The sequence below is a fragment of the Haliotis rubra genome, unplaced genomic scaffold, assembly GCF_003918875.1.
Source record: "Haliotis rubra isolate DU_JTF1 unplaced genomic scaffold, ASM391887v1 Scf277, whole genome shotgun sequence".
Taxonomy (NCBI): domain Eukaryota; kingdom Metazoa; phylum Mollusca; class Gastropoda; order Lepetellida; family Haliotidae; genus Haliotis; species Haliotis rubra.
In genome coordinates this window covers 996,421-1,021,378 of record NW_025766858.1, presented here as the reverse complement: position 1 = coordinate 1,021,378, position 24,958 = coordinate 996,421, and the positions used below count along the sequence as shown (strand labels likewise).

Genomic DNA, 24,958 nt, shown 5'->3' with positions numbered 1-24,958 from the left:
TGATATAAACATTTCAACATAAAATATACAGTGGCCATCACCAAGAAAACTGTTTCATATACTGTAAATCATGAAATTAATGGCGTCACAAATTTAATGTGAGTGCAAGGGTCTAGTCTAAAATGCGTCACAAAATTAATGCGAGCTCAGGAATCTGTGTTGATGATAAAATGTGACATCCTGAATCTTTGGTGTTGTTCTTTTTCTTTTCACACTTGTTAATTACCAAATAACCTGAATTGAGCTTGTAAAGCAATAAATGGAAATGAGCTGACGATGTTTTGATAACGCTGCCATGTTTGATCACATGATTGCTTGCTACTATTTGTCTTATGACAACATGTATAAACGTAATCCGACTTGAAAGACATAAGTCATCTACCAAGGTACAACAAACAATTGGCTGAAGAATGTCTGGTCTGGCTGATGTGCTTGAGTGACTTTAAACAAAGACCAGTGATTGTAACCAGTGATTACATGTGGTTTGAGATCCCTGTAATGAGGAAGTGACCTGTATTGGTGTAATGTGTAGTGTCAACAGATTTACATTTTCTGTCTTTTAATAAGTTTTCAAAAGTAGACATGGTCAGACTGAAATGCGTCATTATAATAATGAGAGAAGAGTACAGACGCATTTTTCGCATTAATAAAATGCTCACATTAATTTCATGATTTACAGTATCCACTCATTGATTATAAGGGGCGGTCGGGTAGCTGAGTGGTTAAAGTGTCGTATTTTTATAACGTTAATTTTCCTGTTGTTTCAGAGAATGAATCTGTTGTTGACCCTGACTTCTGGACTTGAGATGGTCTGTTTTCAACTGGAATGTGTAAGTACTGAGCATGGGATATAAGTAATGGTGACTGACTGACTGACTGAGTTTGGTTTTACGCCGCTTTTAGCAATATTCCAGCAACATCACGGCGGGGGACACCAGAAATGGGCTTCACACATTGTGCCCATGTGGGAATTCCGAACCCGGGTCTTCGGCGTGACGAGCCAACGCTTTAACCATTAGGCTACCCCACCGCCCCAGTAATGGTGAGATATGTAAACTTGCACAGAATGTCCCAACAGAGATCAGAAGAAAAATGTATGATTTTAATGAGTGAGTGAGTTTAGTTTTACGTCGCACAAAGCAATATTCCAGCTTATTGGCGGCAGTCTGTAAATAATCGAGTCTGGACCAGACAATCCAGTAATCAACATCATGAGCATCGTTCTATGCAACTGGGATAGGATGACATGTGTCAACCAAGTCAGCGAGTCTGACCACCCAATCCCATTAGTCGCCTCTTACGACAAGCTTGGGTTGCTGAAGATCATTTGTAACCCGGATCTTCACGGGGTGTATGAGTTGAGTCACATATCATATATGTATCAAATATGTACTGAGTGATAAAGTTAGTTTTTTCACTTCCCGTCTTTCTTAGAAATTGACGTGATTTAATCTTCATCTAAATGCAGTTTTATCCAACTACTCCCCAGCTTCACCTGTAAAAGACACTAAAAGATGGTACTTGTTGTTACCCTGCCTGGCAGTTAGTCACCTGGCAACAAGTATGATGTTGTATATGAGTGGGGCATCCAACTGTGTCAATACTAGTGGTGGTCCGATTAATTGAAATAATCGAAGATTGGTCGTAGTGACTAAACGACCAAGCAATCGATCATAATTTCTCATAATCGAACACAAACAATTTTGGAACACTTGTTTTCATTAACAATATTTTTCAAATGGTTGTTTTCTGTTACATTTCATAGCACTACAAGCTCGTTTCAAGTCATGATTTAATTCATCTTAAAGATTCCAAGAAATTTATGTTCCTAACATACTAGTCATCCTTTAAAGATGTGAAATTTTGCCCCCAAAAACCCAGAACTACATATATATTTTTTTTCACTTATTTTAATGTGCATTAACAAATTTCATAAATGACGCTAACCAATTATTTTCGATGATTGATCGGTTGTAATGAACCAATCATCAATTATGAGATTTTAACCAATTCCCAACACTAGTCAATATCAGTGAAGGTTAGAATATTGATCTTCAGTACCCAGTGCCTGTCGTAAGAGGCGACTAATCGGATTGGGTGGTCAGGCTCGCTGATTTGGCTGACACGTCATCGGTTCTCAATTGCGCATATCGATGCTCGTGCTGTTGATCACTTGATTATCTGGTCCAGATTCGATTATTTACAGACTGCTGCCATATAGTTGGAATATTGCAGAGTGGCGGCGTAAAACTAAACTCACTCACTCACTAAAAGATGGTACTTGTTGTCACCCTGCCTGGCTCACAGCATTTCGTGACTTGGCCACAAGTATGATATTGTATATGAGTGGGGCATCCATATTAAACTGTGTCATGGCATCTGAGAGGGCCAGCACTTTAAATCCAATATTAGTATGGATGAGTCAGTGAGTGAGTTTAGTTTTACGCCTCTTTTAGCAATATTCCAGCAATATCACGGCAGGGGACACTAGAAATGGGCCTCACACATTTACCCGTCTGGAGAATTGAACCCAGGTCTTCAGCATGACAAGCGAATGCTTTAACCACTAGGCTACCCCCACTGCCCCTTAGTATGGATAAGGATAAGCAGACACATGCATTCAGGGACATGTTTTGCTTATGATAATAACCCACAAGGGTACAATGTGTGAAGCCCATTTCTGGTGTCCTGCTCCTTGATATTGCTGGAATATTGCTAAAACTGGCTTAAAACTATACTCACTAACACTCGTACCAATAATCTAGAACATGACATTGAACGATGTTTCACCTCACCTTAGTGCTAGTTAACAGTCATCTGGATATTTGTCCACAGGATGTGCCGTACCTGGACCTGAGCACGTACCCACCACGTAGTCGCTCCCTGTCTAGGGAGAAGTCTCAAGAAGAGGATAAAGTTTCAATTCACAGCATGGAGAGTATTGCCTCTCGGAGGAGCGTCTCAGGGGTTGAGGTGAGTGTTTCATTGAGAGACTTTGTGGACATGTCTTGCTTGAAGTAAACATCTGTCAGTGAACTGATTCTGAGAAGTATCTTAGTGGTTATTGTGGTTGATTCTGAGAGAACAGCCTCGGTTAAAGTGTATTGACCCTTGGTTGACATGGGTGTCTCTCTGAGAGGAGCCATGGTTGAGATGGGTGTATCTCTGATATGAACCTTGTTAAGATGAGTGTCTTTCTGAGAAGAACCTTGGTTGACATGGGTGTCTCTCTGAGACCAGCCTTGGTTGACATGGGTGTCTCTCTGAGAGGAACCTTTGTTATGATGAGTGTCTCTCTGAGAGGAACCTTGGTAGACATGGGTGTCTCTCTGAGAGGAACCTTTGTTGACATGGATGTCTCTCTGAGAGGAACATTGGTTGACATTGGGGTCTCTCTGAGACGAACCTTGGTTGACATGGGTGTCTCTCTGAGAGGAACCTTTGTTGACATGGATGTCTCTCTGAGAGGAACATTGGTTGACATTGGGGTCTCTCTGAGACGAACCTTGGTTGACATGAGTGTCTCTCTGAGAGGAACCTTGGTAGACATGGGTGTCTCTCTGAGAGGAACCTTTGTTGACATGGATGTCTCTCTGAGAGGAACATTGGTTGACATTGGGGTCTCTCTGAGAGGAACCTTGGTTGACATGGGTGTCTCTCTGAGAGGAACCTTTGTTGACATGGATGTCTCTCTGAGAGGAACATTGGTTGACATTGGGGTCTCTCTGAGACGAACCTTGGTTGACATGAGTGTCTCTCTGAGAGGAACTTTGGTAGACATGGGTGTCTCTCTGAGAGGAACCTTTGTTGACATGGATGTCTCTCTGAGAGGAACATTGGTTGACATTGGGGTCTCTCTGAGAGGAACCTTGGTAGACATGGGTGTCTCTCTGAGAGGAACCTTTGTTGACATGGATGTCTTTGTTGACATGGATGTCTCTCTGAGAGGAACATTGGTTGACATTGGGGTCTCTCTGAGAGGAACCTTGGTTGACATGGGTGTCTCTCTGAGAGGAACCTTGGTTGACATGGGTGTCTCTCTGAGAGGAACATTGGTTGACATGGGTGTCTCTCTGAGAGGAACATTGGTTGACATTGGGGTCTCTCTGAGAGGAACATTGGTTGACATTGGGGTCTCTTTGAGAGGAACCTTGGTTGAGATGGGTGTGTCTCTGAGAGGAACAGTGGTTAACGTGGATGTGTCTCTGAGAGGAGAGTTGGTTGACGTGGGTGTGTCTCTGAGAGGAACCTTGGTTGAGATGGGTGTGTCTCTGAGAAGAACATTGGTTGACGTGGGTGTGTCTCTGAGAGGAGAGTTGTTTGACGTGGGTGTGTCTCTGAGAGGAGAGTTGGTTGACATGGAACCTTGGTTGGCGTGTGTCTCTGAGAGGAGAGTTGGTTGAGGAGAGTTGGTTGACGGGTGTCTTTTTGAGAGGAACCTTGGTTGAGATGGGTGTGTCTCTGAGAGGAACATTGGTTGACGTGGGTGTGTCTCTGAGAGGAGAGTTGGTTGACGTGGGTTTGTCTCTGAGAGGAACCTTGGTTGAGATGGGTGTGTCACTGAGAGGAACATTGGTTGACGTGGGTGTGTCTCTGAGAGGAGAGTTGGTTGACGTGGGTGTCTCCCTAAGAAGAGCCTCTATAGAGATGGGTGCCTCTCTGAGAGGCGCCCTGTTTGAGATGAATGTCTCTTGATTCTGGAGGGTGTTTCTCTGAGAAGGTTTGGTAATGGTGAACATTTTAGAAATGACTTTCTTTGGGGGCAGCTTCTCTTTTAGTAAAACGATCAGTAGTTTCAGGTAGTTTTCTTGAATAAATTATTATAAATCTGTTGAGAACATAAAACAATGAAATATTTCAGATCAACAACAATTTGTATTTCAGATGCTAGCTTCCACTCCTGAATCTAACAAGGTCTTGACAGACAGTGATTCTGGCAGCATCACCAGCTTTGAAACAAACGGAGTTATGGAAAGTTCAGTAGCAGGGTCGGTCTCTTTAGACTCCGGATGCCATGTGGACACCAACAGCATTATGTCGAAACACGTCTGCCCATCCACTACTGACAATGTGTCGACATCTAGTCATGGGTCAGGGTCAGAGGTTGAGCCACGATTTCGTAGAATTGAGACGATAATTAGTGTTGAAGAGGACATTGATCAGATTGAAACAGAGCTGAAGGTCATAAGGGTCAAATCAAAAGGTCAAAAGGTCAAGGGCAAGAAACCGAAACGTGCTTCAAAGGTTGTTGAAATTCCTCCCATGAAGGAAGAAGTTGATAGGTTTCCCACCGAGATATCTCAGTCACCAAATATTGAGTTTGTTGAAGCTTCCATACTTAGTTCTTTCAAAGATGTGTTTAACGGTCATAATGAGGAGTTAACTTCAGAAACTGATCCTTCAAGAGTAAACATGAATACAGAAACTTCGCATCAAAGAAGGAGGTCTCCAGGAGACGGACATGAGGATGTTCGTGTCGTCAAGGAGACTAGCAAAACAGAACAATCAAAGGGAGATAATTCTAATCAAAGTGATCATGTAGATAACAGAGTTGTCTCCCCTTCTGGCTCAAATCATGGGTCAGAATCAGAAATCATTCCGAATCAAGAAAATCATTCATCTGTTCAACTCTGTGATAACACTGAAAATTCTATGTCAGAAAAGTGTGACTTTGCGCATAGTAAGCGGAAGATTGAGTCAGACAGTAGCTTTGAAGAAGCAGCTCTTTTACGAGACAGTAAAAAGCATCATCAGTTGGCAGAAAATTGTCCCGGCAGTACTGAAGTGGAACCAACAGGGCTCTTGGACAATGCAATTGTATTTTCATCAGTGTCTGTCCAAAATAAAGAGCGAGCGAGCCCAAGTACCAGTGAAAAATATTTTGTAGGTTTTCACGAAGATGAGGATTTTTACAAAGTGAGGCGGGTGGAAGAGGTCAGTAATTCAGATACCGACTATTCTGCAAAGAGGCAGGACTATGTGGACTTCATTGTTGGGGATTCAGATGAAGTAAAAGGGGATGAGGTGACAGAGAGTGAGCTGGAATCCTCGACAGTAGAACTGGATGACCTGGAGTGTGAAGAAAAGGACTACAGTGTTGAGTAAGATGAAGTTTTGTACTCAGTTCTTTGTGTCAGTGAGTGAGTATGGTTGATGCCGCTTTTAGCAATATTCAAGCAATATCACGGCGGGGGACACCAGAAATGGGCTTCACATATTGTACCCATGTGGGCAATCGAACCTGGGTCTTCAGTGTGACGAGTGGACGCTTTAACCATCAGGCTATACCACCACTCCTGAGATTCTTTGATGAGCATTAAGTTGTATAAGGTGTCCTCTGTCCTAATATTGTCCTCTGAATGAAGCCTTTTATCAATCCTTCCTTTCCTTTTGACATTGAACAGCCAGAACATTGATTTAGGAAAGAATTTGTTTGTGGTCATGTGGTTGTGATTTAAATGTTTTTTTCTAATGTCAGTCATCTACTTACATCAAGTAGCCAAGTTCAGATATGTCAGAACTGAAAAGGTGAATCACATTGTGGAGTTTAATTCTAGTTTGATTTCAATAATTTATGTTGTATGTGCCGTCTGATTTGATCTCATGAAAATCAGACCTAATTACTTGCTACTGCTGAACTAAGGTCTGAGGACAATAACTGGTCACATCAGAACGAACTCCCAAACTTTTGGTGACCAATGATTAACAAGAAGTCAGCATGAACCAATCAGAAAGCAGCTGCTTTGAAAAATATTTTGACAAAGTTCTCAATCAAAATTTGAAAACTAAAGAAAATTTTGGAATGTATAATAGATGGATGGACTTTATTCATAATGGCATGTACTTAGATTGTTGTATTGTGGTACTAAGAACTAATATCTGATGTCAATAAGGCTCTGAATCAGCCCAAATTGATAAGCAAGGGGTCCTGTTGCCATCAGAAACACAGGTCAACATTCAGGGAAACAAACGATGCTTAACCATGAAACTGTTCATGAGAAGAATGATGAAAATCTTTATGGATTTACAACTTCTTTTATTCTGTAGAGGCGACGTTTCGACATAGATTCTAATGTCGTTGTCAAGCAGGTGATACATGAGAAAGAAATAGAGAGAATATATACCTGACTGGTTATGTTACAATAGATTGGGAATGAGTTGTTTATACAATAAATGAGGTTGATGTACAACAGTTGTATACCAGATGGGGTCAGTTGATAGGAAGCCAGTAGGGTGACATACAAGGACTGAATTAGAGCTTATACAACTGATAAGAAGCCAGGTGGATGTTTATACAATGGATGGGGTTGATGTACATAGCTTATATGACATGTTACAGGGGGTTCAAAAATCCCATAGCCCGATGCCCGGGACAAGTCAGTTTTCATTTCGGGCAATCAAATAATGGTATCTTACTTGTCCGTGGGCTACTAGATAATTTCCACTTATGGTTTCAAACTGCAAATAAACTTGGATTTAATTTCATATCTGCTCAAAATGTAGCTTTTAAATTTCGCAATGATGATAAAGTAGAGTTATCTTTCTTTGCTATTTATCACTTTTCAATAAATAGTCCAGTAAACATTAACATCAAATACCATGTTGATTGATTCTTTCATAATTACATCATCATGATTATGTCATAAAATCAGGGCAAGTGGAAAATTGGTCAGGACAAGTTACTTTCTTAAAGTCACTTGCCCTGTGGCAAATGGCTTTTTAAAATAATTTTGAACCCCAGTGTTACGTAAAGTTGTATTGAAACAGATAATGTACACAAGTTATTGATGATACTTTATCAAGTGATGGTAGGCATTAGGAATGTAATAACCTTCATCTCTGTTGAGGGTGGGGCATATCTTCTTGATGCGCACTGCTTCCAAAAGTTTATGAATTTTGTAGTCTGACTGTTTCTTTTCTATGGTCTTGGTGTTGTCCCAGTTGATAGTGTGGTTTGGGTGGGCTTTGATGTGGTCGGCAATGGCTGATTTAGAATCATTCTTCCTAACTGAAGCCTGGTGTTCCTTGAACCTGAGGGTGAGTGGTCTTGATGTTTCCAACATTGGAGTCACCGCAGTCACATTCTATGTGGTAAACCACACCTGAGGGGCTGCTTTTGGGATGACCTAGATGGCCTGCAAGAGGTTCTTTGGAAGGTGACGTCTATGTCAGCTTGCTGCTTCAAGAGTCGTCGGATGTGATGACTAGATGATCCTATGAATAGGAGACTGAAGGGGGCTGATTGTTGTCGGGGCTAGCTTGGTCGTTGGGTCAAGGGTGTTGTTGATGGTCTGGTGGACGAAGGGGGCAGGGTATTTATTGTATTTAGTGAAAACATATCTGAGATGGTCACGCTCGGCACTAAGGGATTGGGGTGTTGAATAGATATTCTTGGCTCGTCGGGTTAGGGTCACGATGACCTCTCTTGACCTGAATAGGATAACATGAGGAGGAATGGATATACTGGTCAGTGTGGGTTGGTTTGGGGTAGACGCTGGTGTTGAGCCTGTTTCCTTCTCTCTGGACCAGGACATTTAGGAAGGGGAGTTTGTTGTTGTTCATTAGAAAATGTATGTACTTGGTCTTGGGTACAGGCAGCTGGTTAGGCCAGTGGTTAAAGCTCAAGCAGTGTTTGGGACATATCACAGCGAGCACACACCAGAACAGCTTCACACATTCTACCTATGTGGAGATTCAATTGAAACCTTGTCTTTTCAGATGACTAGCAAATATATTTCTCTGTATTTCTCTCGTTGCCAACGTTTCGTGTGTGTTTTTGCAGACTTGATAACAACACCCTGCTGTGTCTCATGTTGGACGTCTTCTCAGATCAAGATGAACAGTTTGGGAAGGTACATACAACAGACTCACTGACTTGACTCAACTCCAGTCAACCTCTTGCTGAATCATCGCTCTGTTTAGCAAATAGACAACAATATTGGCAACAGAAGTGAAAATGTATTGTTTATCAGTGATTTTGCTAGAAGCAGTGACATATTTATTGGTTTAGCTTACATTCAGCCGTACAATTGCTTATACCTGTATAGGAAAGATTGGTGACAGTAAGGGGAGGTAATTGTACTTGTGGGGTTTGTGTTTACACTTCGTTTCCACTTATGGTAAGTAGCTATACAGGTTGGTATAAGCATTTGTATGGCTGAATGTAAGCTTATTAAAACATTGTTTTTTCTCCAATAAAACACATACTTCATACCTTTTTACAGGAACTTTTCTGAATCATTACCAGATTCATAAAACAAAATTGAGGCCATTTATGATTACAGTCAACTGGTGTACAGCCATAGGACATGGACCAATGTTAACTGTGTTTGAGATGAGGAATAGCTATATTAACTGAAAACAAAATCAATCTGTACTTTTATATCTCATCAACAGGAATAGGAAAGACTTGTTCATGTCTTCTGTACCTAGTCCACAGCAATGATTTCAGTTTACAGAGAAACTCAATCCTTTCATTTTGTTTCTGGCCAGATGTTCTGCACAAGTCAAGGTCACAGTGAAGGAGAGCTGAAGAGGATATTTCTGCTGGTTTCTGATCGAGCCATGTATCTACTTCACCAGCGAGAATGTGACCAAAAGTTTATCAAGGACAAGGACATTCCCTTCAAGGACATTGACTTTCTAGCTGTACGCGATTTCTCTCATTCTATTAATAATTCCTTGAAAATAGGTTGAATACTGTTAGGCTTATGATTGCTCAATTTCATTTGACATCGTTCAAGATGGCATCTATTGCAGTATCTATTTTATGCAATCTTCACGGAAACATGAAATACTTCAAATAGGTAAACATATGTAAAAAAAAAAGTCAAAAATGAAGGGGAGGTAATTGAAGAAGAATCTCAGTCAAAGAAAGGATTCTTGGTTAAAAAAGGTTTCCCAGCAACCTGTGCTTATTGAAAGACGTGACTAAATGGATAAGGTGGCTTGATGTCTGTTACGGAATTGTTCTTGGTTCAGGCTTAATTAAAGACCACTATCATATACGAGGGACTATCAAAAAGAAAATCGCTGTAATATTTTACAGGAAACTGTAAGATGGGCAGAGGAACAGATAAGCTGGATACCTGCATAAATTACTCAAATATTTATGTGAAAGCTTAATTCATATTAAGTCTATTGCGTACAGGTACGCTTGAATTTTTGTAAATACTCTATATATTTGATCGTACATCGTACACACAAAAATGTTAAGGTATATTGAGAAGTTCTATTTCAGCACATGAACTTGGCAACTTGCAGTCTTGGTTATCGTTTCTCATATTACTGATCAAATATAAACAACAAACATGTAAACCAACATTTAAACTTTATTACATTTTTACAATTAATGGAAAATGGCAAAATACCCAATTGAGTTTAGGTGAGGTGGGTACAATTTTTTGGGTTACTCAAAGAAAAATTTGGATACCCAATTGAGATGAACACAAGCGAGTACATAACTCAATGACCCAAAAAGTTATCTGTAGCTCTGTTTGGGAATTTGTAACACTTTGTAGACTACTCTTGTTCAGTGTTTATTTCCATCCTACAGCTCAGTGTCAACAATCAGATTATCAACATTGTGTGCACAAATCGACGGAAGCAGTTCTGGCTGACAACAGGAAATGAAACTCTCACATGGTACGTGGAGATTCCTATAACAGCATTGCGTAGATCATCATATCCCAATTACAGCATTGCGTAGATCGATGCTCATGCTGTTGATCACTGGATTGTCTGGTCCAGACTTGATTATTTACAGACGGCCACCATAAAGCTGGAATATTGCTGAGTCCGGCATTAAACAACAAACCAACCGACTAATGATAACCAGAAAGAACTATCAAAAAAAAAATCATTTATTTTTTGTCAGAACCACTTTACTGAAATTCCCCCATGACTCTGGTTTACATATGTATCATGCTGCATTGGGCTTTGAAGGAAGTTGAAAAGTTTATCAATATATTAGAATACTGTTTAGAGTATTTACATAAACTTGACACAACAGCAATGATTGTTTATCAGAGGTACAGATAAGCTGCGTATCTGCGTAAATTATGCAAATATTTATGGGAAAACTCAATATCTATTAAGTCTGTTGCGTACATGTACGCTTGAATATTTGCAAATACTCAATAAATTTGATCCTACATGTGTACACATTAAAAATCTAATCTTAGCTTAGGGGTTACGGAGGATAGATAAAATAACTGATGTATATTCAGAGGTTCTATTTCAGCACATGAACTTGGCAACTTGCAGTCTTTCTCACTGTTTGTTATATTACTGATCAAATATAAATAACAAACATGTAAACCAACATTTAAAGTTTATTATATTTTTACAATTAATGGAAAATTTCAAAATACACAACTGAGTTTGAGTGAGGTGGGTACAATTTATTTGGTTACTCAAAGGAACTTAGGAATACCCAATTGAGATGAACACAAGCGAGTACATAACCCAATGACCCAAAAAGTTATCTGTAGCTTTGGTTTATAAATATAATTCAGAAACAGTTGTACTGTTAACTTCAGTATACCATTCCTGCTTGTTTCAGTGCCATCACCAGCTGTATTTCATCAGCCATGGAGAACTGTGAGTTCTCCCTTCCCAAACTGACTGTGTTGAACGACGCAACTACACAGAAGATATGCATGAAGAAATATGCCGCCATTGAGGCCCGGATTGAGGTATGAAGGCTGCTGTGGTCTTGTATGGTGTAAAGGAGGACACTATAAGTAAACTAATTCGTTACATATCCCACTGTTTGCTTCTTACTGAAATATAGAAGTTGATGGTACACATAAAGACAATGGGTGATTTGGGCCTTTGTGCAGCACGCAGGTAACCAGTTTAGTCAGAGTTAAGCAAAGTTCATTGTGGACAGTTGAGTGGGTGACAGGTTAAATTCTAGTGCCTCACAGGCAGCAGTTGAGTGGGTGACAGGTTAACTTCTAGTGCCTCACAGGCAGCAGTTGAGTGGGTGACGGGTTAACTTCTAGTGCCTCACAGGCAGCAGTTGAGTGGGTGACGGGTTAACTTCTAGTGCCTCACAGGCAGCTTTGGTTGTATACGCCTGTGGGAGCTGAGAATAAAAATGAGTGAACACTTATCTATTGACTAGGTTTACTAATTAATTGAATGCAATTTGGCATATTATAAAGGGACATCCATACTCACACCCACACCCATACCCATACCCATACCCATACCCATACCCATACCCATACCCATACCCATACCCATACCCACACCCACACGGAGCGGTGGGGTAGCCTAGTGGTTAAAGCGTTGGCTCCTCACGCCGAAGGCCCGGGTTCGATTCCCCACATGGGCACAATGTGTTAAGCCCATTTCTGGTGTCCCCAGCCGTGATATTGCTGGAATATTGCTAAAAGCGGCGTAAAACTAAACTCAGTCAGTCAGTCAGCCCACACCCACACCCACACCCACACCCAACCCACATGACATCCACATCCACGCCCAACCCACATGACATCCACATCCACGCCCAACCCACATGACATCCACATCCACACCCAACCCACATGACATCCACACCCACACCCAACCCACCTCCACACCCAGCCCACGTGACATCCACACCCACACCCAAGCCATGTCCACACCCAACCAACATCCACTTGACACCAACATCCACACCCAACCAACATGACACCCACATCCACACCCAACCCACATCCACACCCAACCCACATGACATCCACACCCAACCCAAATGACATCCACATCCACACCCAACCCACATGACACCCACATCCACACCCAACCCACATGACATCCACACCCAACCCACATGACACCCACATCCACACCCAACCCACATGACATCCACACCCAACCCACATTCATACCCACACCACATCAAACCCACATGACATCCACACCCACATTTACATCCAACCCACATGACATCCATATCCACATCCACACCCCAACCCACATGACACCAACACCCAATCCACACCCACACCTAATCCACATGACATCCACATCCACACCCAACCCATATGACACCCACATCCATATCCACATGACACCCAAACCCAATGCACATCCACACCCAAAGCCACATCACATCCACATCCACTCCTACATGACACCCACACCCACAGCCAGGCTCACATTCACACACACATCCACATCAACACCCAACCCACATGCACGCCACATCCACTCCCACATGACACTCCATATCCATATCCACATGCACACCCCAACCCACATGACACCTATATCAACATCCACACCCCAACCAACATGACACTCCATACATTCCACATCCAACCCAACCCATGACATGACACCCACATCCACACCCAACCCACATCCATACCCAACCCACATGACACCCACATCCACACCCAACCCACATGACATCCACACCCAACCCACATGACACCCACATCCACACCCAACCCACATGACATCCACACCCAACCCACATTCATACCCACACCACATCAAACCCACATGACATCCACACCCACATTCACATCCAACCCACATGACATCCATATCCACATCCACACCCAACCCACATGACACCAACACCCAATCCACACCCACACCCAATCCACATGACATCCACATCCACACCCAACCCACATGACACCCACATCCATATCCACATGACACCCAAACCCAATGCACATCCACACCCAAGCCACATCACATCCACATCCACTCCTACATGACACCCACACCCACAGCCAGGCCCACATTCACACACACATCCACATCAACACCCAACCCACATGCACGCCCACATCCACTCCCACATGACACCCACATCCATATCCACATGCACACCCAACCCACATGACACCCATATCAACATCCACACCCAACTCACATGACACCCACACCCAACACACATCCCCACCCAACCAACATGACACCCACATCCACATCCACACCCAACCCAAATGACACCCAAACCCAACCCACATCCACACCCAACCCAAATGACATCCACATCCACACCCAACCCACATCACATCCACATCCACTCCTACATGACACCCACAGCCAGGCCCACATCCACACCCAACCCACATGACATCCACATCCACACCCAACCCACATTACATCCATATCCACATCCAACCCACATGACACCCACATCCACACCCAACCAACATGACACCCACATCCACACCCAACCCACATGACACCCACACCCAACACACATCCACACCTAACCAACATGACACCCACATCCACATCCACATCCACACCCCACCCACACTACATCCACATCCACACCCAACCCACATGCACGCTCACATCCATGCCCACATGACACCCACATCCATATCCACATGCACACCCAACCCACATGACACCCATATCCACATCCAACCCACATGACACCAACACACATCCACACCCAACCAACATGACACCTACATCCACACCCAACCAACATGAAACCTTTATCCACACCCAACCCACATGACATCCACATCCATATCCACACACACACCCAACCCACATGACACCCACATCCATATCCACATCCACACCCAACCCACATGACACCCAAACCCAACCCACATCTACACTCAATCCACATCCACACCCAACCCACATCACATCCACATCCACTCCTACATGACACCCACAGCCAGGCCCACATCCACACCCAACCCAGATTACATCCACATCCACACCCACACCCAAACCACATCCATATCCACATGCACACCCAACCCACATGACTCCCACATCCATATCCACATCCAACCCACATGACATCCATATCCACATCCAACCCACATGACATCCATATCCACATCCAACCCACATGACACCCACATCCACACCCAACCAACATGACACCCACATCCACACCCAACCCACATGACACCCACATCCACACCCAACCGACATGACATCCACATCCACACCCAACCCACATGACATCCACATCCACACCCAACCCACATGATACCACATCCATACCCAACCCACATGACACCACATCCATATCCACATCCACACGCAACCCACATGACATCCACACCCACATCCACGTCCACATCCACCCACCCATACCCACCCTGGGAGGACCCCACTCACTGTGTCAGGGTGGTTGTCTAGCCTCTGTGTTATTGTTACAGCCAGGAGATGTATATATGGAGGGCTACTCCCTGGTGTACTGGGAGGACCCCCACCCACTGTGTCAGGGTGGTTGTCTAGCCTCTGTGTTATTGTTACAGCCAGGAGATGTATATATGGAGGGCTAAGCCCTGGTGTACTGGGAAGACCCCTACCCACTGTGTCAGGGTGGTTGTCTAGCCTCTGTGTTATTGTTACAGCCAGGAGATGTATGTGTGGAGGGCTACTCCCTGGTGTACTGGGAAGACCCCTACCCACTGTGTCAGGGTGGTTGTCTAGCCTCTGTGTTATTGTTACAGCCAGGAGATGTATGTGTGGAGGGTACTCCCTGATGTACTGGGAGGACCCCTACCCACTGTGTCAGGGTGGTTGTCTAGCCTCTGTGTTATTGTTACAGCCAGGAGATGTATGTGTGGAGGGCTACTCCCTGGTGTACTGGGAGGACCCCTACCCACTGTGTCAGGGTGGTTGTCCAGCCTCTGTGTTATTGTTACAGCCAGGAGATGTATGTGTGGAGGGCTACTCCCTGGTGTACTGGGAGGACCCCCACCCACTGTGTCAGGGTGGTTGTCTAGCCTCTGTGTTATTGTTACAGCCAGGAGATGTATGTATGGAGGGCTACTCCCTGGTGTACTGGGAGGACCCCCACCCACTGTGTCAGGGTGGTTGTCTAGCCTCTGTGTTATTGTTACAGCCAGGAGATGTATGTGTGGAGGGCTACTCCCTGGTGTACTGGGAGGACCCCCACTCACAGTCAGCCAAGATGGAGCATGCAAATAGGGAAGGAACATTGCTGTTCAAGTCAACAGAACATGGGAAGGGACATCTGTGGAAGCCAGCTTTTGTTGTTCTCAGGTTTGTCTTTCTTTGTATTGATGATACCCATAGATGATAGAGACAACTTCTGTTCCATACTATTTGCTAGAAGGTAAAAAAACACTGAAAAAGTAATGCTAAACTCTAAATTGTTTCTTTCACAAGAAGAATAAAGGACAAAGCATGATGCAAGCACTTTTTAGCTTCCTTGAAATGTTATTTGTTACAGTTCCAGAAAAGCTTCAGTCGTTTGAAAATATAATAAATTTTAAAATAAAACCCCAAGGGTGTTTTTTTCTTTGAATCAGTTAGAAATTTTAGCTTGACTTGACTATAGCAGGAGTATAGCTAAAATGAGTAATAAAGGATAATTGTTTGATTGATTAAATTGATTGAAACACTTCTACACCAAATGTTTATTTTCATCCTTGGTTTGATTTTACAAATGAGTGAGTGAGTGGGTTTGGTTTTACGCCACTTTTAGCAATATTCCAGCAATATCACGGCGGGGGACACCAGAAATGGGCTTCACACATTATACCCATGTGGGGAATCGAACCCGGGTCTTTGGCGTGACGAGCGAACGCTTTAACCACTAGGCCACCACACTGTCCCGATTTTACAAATGAGTACAGTGAATAAACCTTAAAAAATAAAATATTAACCAATGAAACTTTGAGAACGTACTGCTTGTTTCAGAGATGGGATGTTGTGTGTGTTTGATGACAAGAACAGTAAGCCACAGTGCTTCTTGAGGCTTGGTGGGGAGCAGTGTGTTGGTTGTAGACGAAGCACGGACAGCGATCGGGAACACTGTATTGAGGTCATCAAATCCGATGGAGGACTCTGGCAGTTTTCTGCAGCCAATCACATTGAGGTCGCTGACTGGCTGCAGTGTCTATGCAAGGCCGTGTCGGAGGGAAGTCAGGTATGTGTGAGGGAAGCTCATGAGTAGCAGTGCATGAGTGAGTGAGTTTAGTTTTACACCACTTTTAGCAATATTCCAGCAATATTCCGGTGGGGAACACCAGAAATGGGCTTCACACATTGCACCCATGTGGAGAATTGAACCTGGGTCTTCAGTGTTATGGGCGAACGCTTTAACCACTAGGCTACCCCGCTGCCTTGACAGCGTAGCCGTGAACAACTTTTTTAGACCTTTCTGCATTAAGATCTGAGGACACCTCACAAGATGAACCATGTGTGAACTTTAATCTCACAGTCCAAATACAGGCAGTCAGCTGTTGGTTTTCATTTTGAAATACAGGAGATATACTAGTTAGAATGTTTTCCTCACTCGTAAAGAGAATCTGTCAACCTGAATGCTGTTTGGCTGAGTAAAAAGTTACAATGACATAACCTCATATCTTCATGCAGGCAGGAATTGTATCAGACTTAAAGATCTGATATTTTTCCTTATCCTGACTCATGCTCTTTTTGCTTGTCTTCTTCTTCTTGCGAACATAGTGGAACACTTGTATCTCCCTAATTGAAGCTCCCTTCAATTTAAAATCACTAATTAGTATTCACCACGAGTTACCTCCTTTCCACAAGCGCGGGAACGAGGGCGCCACCTCTACCCATGTGCCTCACTCTCTCCTTCTTCGCCCAGTGAGCTGGACGTGAGAGCGCCTGTGTCTCCCGACACACTATATCCTTTGAATTATATTTAGTTAGTTACCTCGTATAGACATCTATAGAGGTTTAGCTAGTTTCCTTCAACGATTATATATTGATATTTAGTCGTTTTTCTACAGTTTAGTCACGGGACGCCGTGTTTGTTTCAGTGGATTACGTTGATGAAAATTCTGTACTATTGCAGATTACGTTTTTATGCTGCTGCTGATCCGCCTTTAATATGATGTATGCGGTAGCCATGTTTATTATATTCACATTGCAGTTCGCGGTACTAATTTATCCAATTCTACCTTTTTATTAATATTTACTTTGTTTGGCACGCACAGCAGATAGGTCGCGTATGCAGAGTCTAGTATGACTGATACACGGAACCCTCGCCAGTCTACTGCTGTTGGCCGACTCCCCCCGTGTGGTGTTCCGCTAGAGTGGTGGAGAGGTGTGGGACGTAGTCCGCCATCTCCAAGAAGCATCCTGCTTCCCCAGACATCCCATCGTCGCAGCAGAAGACTAGAGGGTTTTTCTACTACATCTCAACAACCGAGACCGTTCCCATCGAAGTTTTGGGCCTGTATGATGATCAGCCGGTCATCATACCGGATGTACATCAAAGATTGACCGATGTCGGCACAGATCAGCATGCAGCCTGATGTACCAACGCAGATATGCGATGATCGTCCTGAGGGTCCCATCATTACCAACACTCAACGCAGACGTCGCACACCCAGGGCAGCGTCGACCTCTGAGGGAAAATCAGAAGAAGGACTTCGCGAAGGCAGGATAGATCATCACCTTATGCGGTTTCATCCCTAGATGTGGACTCGGACCATCAGACATCACGGAAGCCTTCGCGAAGGTCATATCGTCGTTCCCCCGGACCGGACGCAGAGGAAGCTTCACGAAGGCATGCGCGAAGGACACCTGAATCCAGATCATCATCATCTAGAAGGACATCGAGGGACTATACAAGAGCTTCGCGAAACTATCAACGTTCCCCTCACAAGTCTCCGAGAAGATCAACCCATAGACAAGTTGATCATCGATATCAAGTATAAGAACTACAATCGTATATTGGTTCTGTTGAATCCATGGCGAGGCGTATGTTCGCTGGCCTAAATAGATCTAGAGCGATCAATTAGACACTTATCACCAGACTTAAGTAACACGACTTCTGAATATGATAAGATGATCCATGCGGCCCTACTTAGGCAAGCGCCAGCCGATCCCACATCCTGTTAAACACAGAGGCTGTTCCGCGAAGCAAGCTCATATATATATTTATATATATATATATATACTAATCGGGCTTTGACTTCGACACCTTCGCGATGGTCGCGAAGGCTAAGTAACTCAAGTCTACTTCACCCAGAAGATCTAGAAGGGATACTTGAGAACTTCGCGAAGTCTCCGGCGTTCACCGAGGAAGTCTCCTCCAAGGTTTCCATATACTAGCCACTCGTCATATATAGCTACTTCGTCAGTCCGTTCAAGGCGTCGCATAAGTTGATTATCAACTGTATGCCAGATGCCGTCTATAAGCCTCTCTGCGAAGATAATTGCTCAGGCTATTTACAACACAGAACGTCGCTGTATTATTAGTCAACGACATTTCATAGATCTTCACAGAAATCAACTATTCCGTATAAATTGCTAATATACAATCCCGACGACGATCACGATTATCTACATCGCGTGACCATTACGCATATCTGCAGACAATTCAATATCGAAATTGAACAGCAGCCTTGTTACAGCGAGTATAACTCTTAATCGTCAAAGTTTCTGAGAAGAAATATGTACAACAAGTTCAACGTTAATTCTACAATTATGGCGATACATTCATGTATACAGTCTACAAGCTCACAACTTGCAAGTTGTTTATACCCTTATATATAAGGAAGTCGGAATTATATTCAAAACTGAAATTACTTTCCGACAACCAGGAAAATAACCTACCCAGCATAAAATTACAGAGCGAGATATTTGCGCCGGAGGTTTCGCTAGCGGTTACCATTAACCCTCGAAACACGTGGTCACTTTCGGATAACTTCGAAGCTACGGTGAAGACCGGCGTTTATGCTAATATCAACGACAACAAGAATTTATTCAAGGTGGGTTTTTCCGCTACACGGTGACATCACAGCTGGGTATTATACAGAATCAAAATGCCTTGTTCTGATTGGACGCGAGGGACAACGACCTACACAGAGGTCGATCTCTATTCACAGTTCAAGACTTACGTCACAAGTGACAACTATATATCAGTGAACGAGCAAGCCTCATTACAGTCCAGTTAACCTGAACATTCATGATTAGACTGCCTTTCTTCAAGTTAGAGACCTCCCCTGTCAAGTTAAGACGAGGGATCGGCAGTCAGGCGATTTTACATAAAGTTCAACGAGGACAGACACACCTGGTTGTGCACCTACATCGTCAAGGACTTCGCAGCGAATTACCTAGACGAAAGATACAAGTGGATCTAAATCCACAGCGTTTCAGACTACAGCTGAATTTCATCAGCGACTAACACAACTAGATGGTTAGTAAACCTACTAAACTTCTGTTTGGAGAATAAAACGGAAATTTCACGCCCAACCTGGGGATATGAATATAGTGCTCCAACACCTCACAAGTGAGGTTTATGAACACGCCTGGATGACATACTTGGACCCCATGATACGATGATTCTATCAAGATGGCCAGCAAGAGCACTGTAAATTTATCTCCACCAAACCAAACAGGAGGAAAAATGCAACAGATTATTTCCTCTATCATCAACTTACATGAGAGTGAAGTCTCATGTACTATATCTCCATTTGGATCAGAACTGTCATACTACGTGCATATGCGGATGGACCTATTCCGACCCTCCATGAGCTTAATACTCATGATATTATAGCTAACTTCTACAATTGTTCTACACAAATGTGATTGAAATAATGGAGGGTTTATTTCTGGAAATCCGATATGGTGGTTGCAAACCATTATCTGAGAGATATCACCACCGAGGGCGTCTCAGGTATACACCAATTCGATCCCATGGTCCTCGCACAACAGCTGACAGTTCCTCGGAGAAGATAAGTCAATCTAACAGATTTTACTTATCTTATAACAATACTAAATAGCTTCATGCTATATATAATTTACTTAAGTTCCTTTTATCATCACAGTACTATGATTATTACATCATACAATATATAAGTTAACAACTCTACAGAGTTTGTTATTATATATATTTACCTTAAGTTATTCATATCTTAAGAGTAATACTATGGTTACATGATAAATGCATTAGCTAACAAACTCTACAGAGTTTTTGGCTATTTTATACATAGCTTAAGTTAATTAAGCTAACAAACTCTGACGGAGTTTTACTATTATATAGGTAACTTAAGCTAATTATACCTTAAGCATAGTACTATACTCATATTATTAAAATATATTGGCTAACAAACTCTAAGGAGTTTTGCTATTATATAGGTAGCTTAAGCTTATTCATATCTTAAGCTTAGTACTATGTTTATATCATATAAGTAGATTAGCTAACAAACTCTAAAGAGTTTTTGCTATTTGGCTTAAGTATCATCATATTTCTAAGCAATATGGTTATATTATAACATGTATTAGCTAACAAACTCTACAGAGTTTTAGCTATTATATATGTAACTTAAGCTTATTCATATCTTAAGCGCAGTACTATGTTTATATCATATAGATATATTAGCTATCAAAACTCTAAAAGAGGGTTTTGCTATTATATATTTCGCTTAAGTTTCATCATATTTTAAGCTTTATGGTTACATTATAACATGTATTAGCTAACAAACTCTACGGAGTTCTTGCTATTATATATGTAGCTTAAGTTTTCCTTCATAAGCTCAATACTAGGTTTATATCATAGCTAACAAACTCTAAAGGGTTGTTTTCGCTATTATACAATTAGCTTAAGTTTTCATCATAAGCTTAGTACTATGGTTACACTATAAACATATTAGCTAATAAACTCTACAGAGTTTTTTGGCTATTATATATGTAGCTTAAGTTAATAATATCTTAAGCACAATACTATACTCATATTGTAAAATATATTAGCTAACAAACTCTACGGAGTTTTGCTATTATATATGTAGCTTAAGTTCATTATATCTTAAGCACACTACTATACTCATATTGTAAAATATATTAGCTAACAAACTCTACGGAGTTTTGCTATTATATATGTAGCTTAAGTTAATTATATCTTAAGCACACTACTATACTCATATTGTAAAAATATATTAGCTAACAAAACCCTACAGAGTTTTGCTATATATATGTAGCTTAAGTTAATTATATCTTAAGCTCAGTACTATACTAATATTATAAATATATATTAGCTAACAAACTCTACAGAGTTTGGCTATTATATATGTAGCTTAAGTTAATTATAGCTTAAGCACAGTACTATACTCATATTATAAAAATATATTAGCTAACAAACTCTACAGAGTTTGGCTATTATATATGTAGCTTAAGTTAATTATAGCTTAAGCACAGTACTATACTCATATTATAAAAATATATTAGCTAACAAACTCTACAGAGTTTTGCTATTATATATGTAGCTAAAGCTTATTCATATCTTAAGCTCAGCATTATATCTATATCATATAAGTATATTAACTAACAAACTCTAAAGAGTTTGCTATTATATAATTAGCTTCAGTTTAATCATATCTTAAGCTTAGTACTATGTTATATCTTAAAGTATTTTAGCTAACAAACTCTAAGGAGTTTATACTAGCATATTAACAAGCTTAAGTCTATTAGTCTTAAGCATTGTATTAATGTTATATATACTTTATCATAATAAGTACATGGTAATAACCTTTTATATGGCAGCTGATAAGTTAGCAGCAGGAATTCATCAGTTCAGTGCCTTTATGAAGTTCCCATAGGGTTATTACAATCATCACAGTTCAAATCACTAATTATTAAAAATCCAAAGTATTAGATATTCCCACCTCCGTTCCGTAGGATGCTACAAGCAAAAAGAGCATGAGTCAGGATAAGGAAAAATATGTAATTTTGGAGTAAAATTGATATTTTATACTTATCCTGACTCATGAGGTCAGCCCTCCCATCCTCCCCAAATAACACTTTGGATTTCCCTGTAAATTCAAATGTTGGGCTCAGTATATGAGGAGAGAGTGAGGCACATGGGTAGAGGTGGCGCCCTCGTTCACGCGCTTGTGGAAAGGAGGTAACTCGTGGTGAATACTAATTAGTGATTTTAAATTGAAGGGAGCTTCAATTAGGGAGATACAAGTGTTCCACTATGTTCGCAAGAAGAAGAAGACAAGCAAAAAGAGCATGAGTCAGGATAAGTATAAAATATCAATTTTACTCCAAAAATTACATTTTTCAATCAGATTTGATATGTTTGTGAATAGTCCACCTACCTTTATCTTAACAGCAAGGCTTTTGGTTTGTTGTTTAACGCCGCACTCAGCAATATTCCAGCTATATGGCGGTGGTCTGTAAATAATCGTGTCTGGACCAGACAATCCAGTGATCAACATCATGAGCATCATCTACATAATTGGGAGACGATGACATGTGTCAACCAAGTCGGCGAGCCTGACCAACCGATCCCATTAGTCTCATCTTACGAGAAGCATGGGTTACTGAAGATCCATTCTAACCCGGATCTTCACGGATGCAACAAGGCAGACTGAAAGTAATCACTCATAAAGGGTTACTCATTGAGGTGAATTAGATGAGTAATCATTGTATTGTGAACTTCTGTTTTATGTTTCTGAATGGTGCATAAAGATCAATGAAACACCCAAGCTATTTATCAGAAAATCATGATCTTCATGTACTTTTTGTTTCAGAGCACTGGGGATGGTTGGAGTTACCTCTCCTGCTGTTCTGTTTTGACCCATCAGAAGATTCTGATGTGTCATGAGGACGTTCAGACGAGTTTCTTCCGAACGCTTGGCAGCGCCAACATGGAGGAGGTAACAGGGATCACCATCGATGCTGAAGTCAAGAACTACTGTATACTGGTACTGTTCATTGGTGTTAATGTAATAATAATAATAGTCCATTTATATCGCGCATTTATCCATGCACATTGCATGCTCAAAGCGCTGACATATTACCCCTGGTCAACAAGTACAGAACACTCCCTGTGAGAATACAACTGGTCGCCTGTCAGGCGCTCAAGGTTCAAATTCAGACTACCATCGTATCATACCAGGTACCCAATTTACTGCTGGGTGGACAGAGGCAAGTTTGAACAAACTCACTTGCCTAAGGTGAGACCACATGCGTCGTCACATGTGCTTGTTTGTGGGGCAGGACTGAAGTCCTAGAAACTTTCAGGAGTCAAGCTGCCACACGATCACCCATCCGAGGACTGTCCGCGACCAACGTTGCTTAACTTCAACTGATTGTGACCTGAGCTCTACGCACAGGACCACACACCGCCACAATGTACAATACAATTGTTTACTATCTGAATGTAGCAGTCACTCTAACACATTTCATAACATGTAACTAAAATAAGCAAGGCGTGCGTGGGATACAGATGTTTAAGGAGGATATCTGTGATGTGCAGAGGTTTATTGAAGATATTTGTGTGACGCAGGAGTTTATTCATTATACAGGAGATTATTGAAGATATGTGTGATACAGGAGTTGATTGTAGATATCTGTGTGATTCTGAGTTTATTGATCCTACAGGAGTTTGAGTCCCAGGAGGCAGGGGTGAGCAGCGAGCAGTGGGTGCTGTACTTCAACTCTGGCTCAGAGATGATCCGCTTCACCAAGGCCATGTCCAAATGTTGGGAGCAGCAATTTCAGGTATACAATTAACACACATGGTTCACATTGTGTGTATTGGGTATTGCTATAAGACCAACATACAATGGTAGGTTGGTTGGTTGGTTTGGTTGGTTGGTTTAATGCTGCACTCAGCAATGTTCCAGCTATATGGGGGAGGTCTTTAAATAACCAAGTCTGGACCAGACAATCCAGTGATCGGCATCATGAGCATCAATCTACACAATTGGGATACGATGACGTGTGTCAAAAACTGTACAAACATTGTATACGTTGACAACACTGTCATGATATTCAGTGGTAGATTTCTATCATTCACTCACTGTGCACTGGTGTCCCTTCAAAATATCTTTAATTAGGTTGGTTAGGGTTACCAGTCCATTCCTTGTACTCCCATGAAGATCCAGGTTAGAATTGGTCTTCAGTAACCCATGCTTGTCATAAGAAGCGACTAACAGGACGGGGTGGTCAGGCTCGCTGACTTTGTTGACACTTGTTATTGTGTCCCAGTTGCGCAGATCGATGATCA

The 24,958-nt window shown here is 41.9% G+C and overlaps 1 protein-coding gene across 1 annotated transcript in view; it reads left to right on the top strand.

Moving 5' to 3' along the window:
* LOC124280959 (pleckstrin homology domain-containing family M member 2-like) overlaps positions 1 to 24,958 on the top strand; it is a 57,977-nt gene that overhangs the window by 23,898 nt on the left and 9,121 nt on the right. Inside the window, exons 5-15 of the mRNA XM_046716969.1 lie at positions 768 to 830; positions 2,836 to 2,973; positions 4,885 to 6,101; positions 8,783 to 8,852; positions 9,493 to 9,648; positions 10,556 to 10,644; positions 11,564 to 11,696; positions 15,845 to 16,005; positions 16,666 to 16,894; positions 23,478 to 23,651; positions 24,331 to 24,450. Coding sequence (XP_046572925.1) covers positions 768 to 830; positions 2,836 to 2,973; positions 4,885 to 6,101; positions 8,783 to 8,852; positions 9,493 to 9,648; positions 10,556 to 10,644; positions 11,564 to 11,696; positions 15,845 to 16,005; positions 16,666 to 16,894; positions 23,478 to 23,651; positions 24,331 to 24,450 — 2,550 coding nt within the window. The remainder of the gene's footprint in view (positions 1 to 767; positions 831 to 2,835; positions 2,974 to 4,884; positions 6,102 to 8,782; positions 8,853 to 9,492; positions 9,649 to 10,555; positions 10,645 to 11,563; positions 11,697 to 15,844; positions 16,006 to 16,665; positions 16,895 to 23,477; positions 23,652 to 24,330; positions 24,451 to 24,958) is intronic.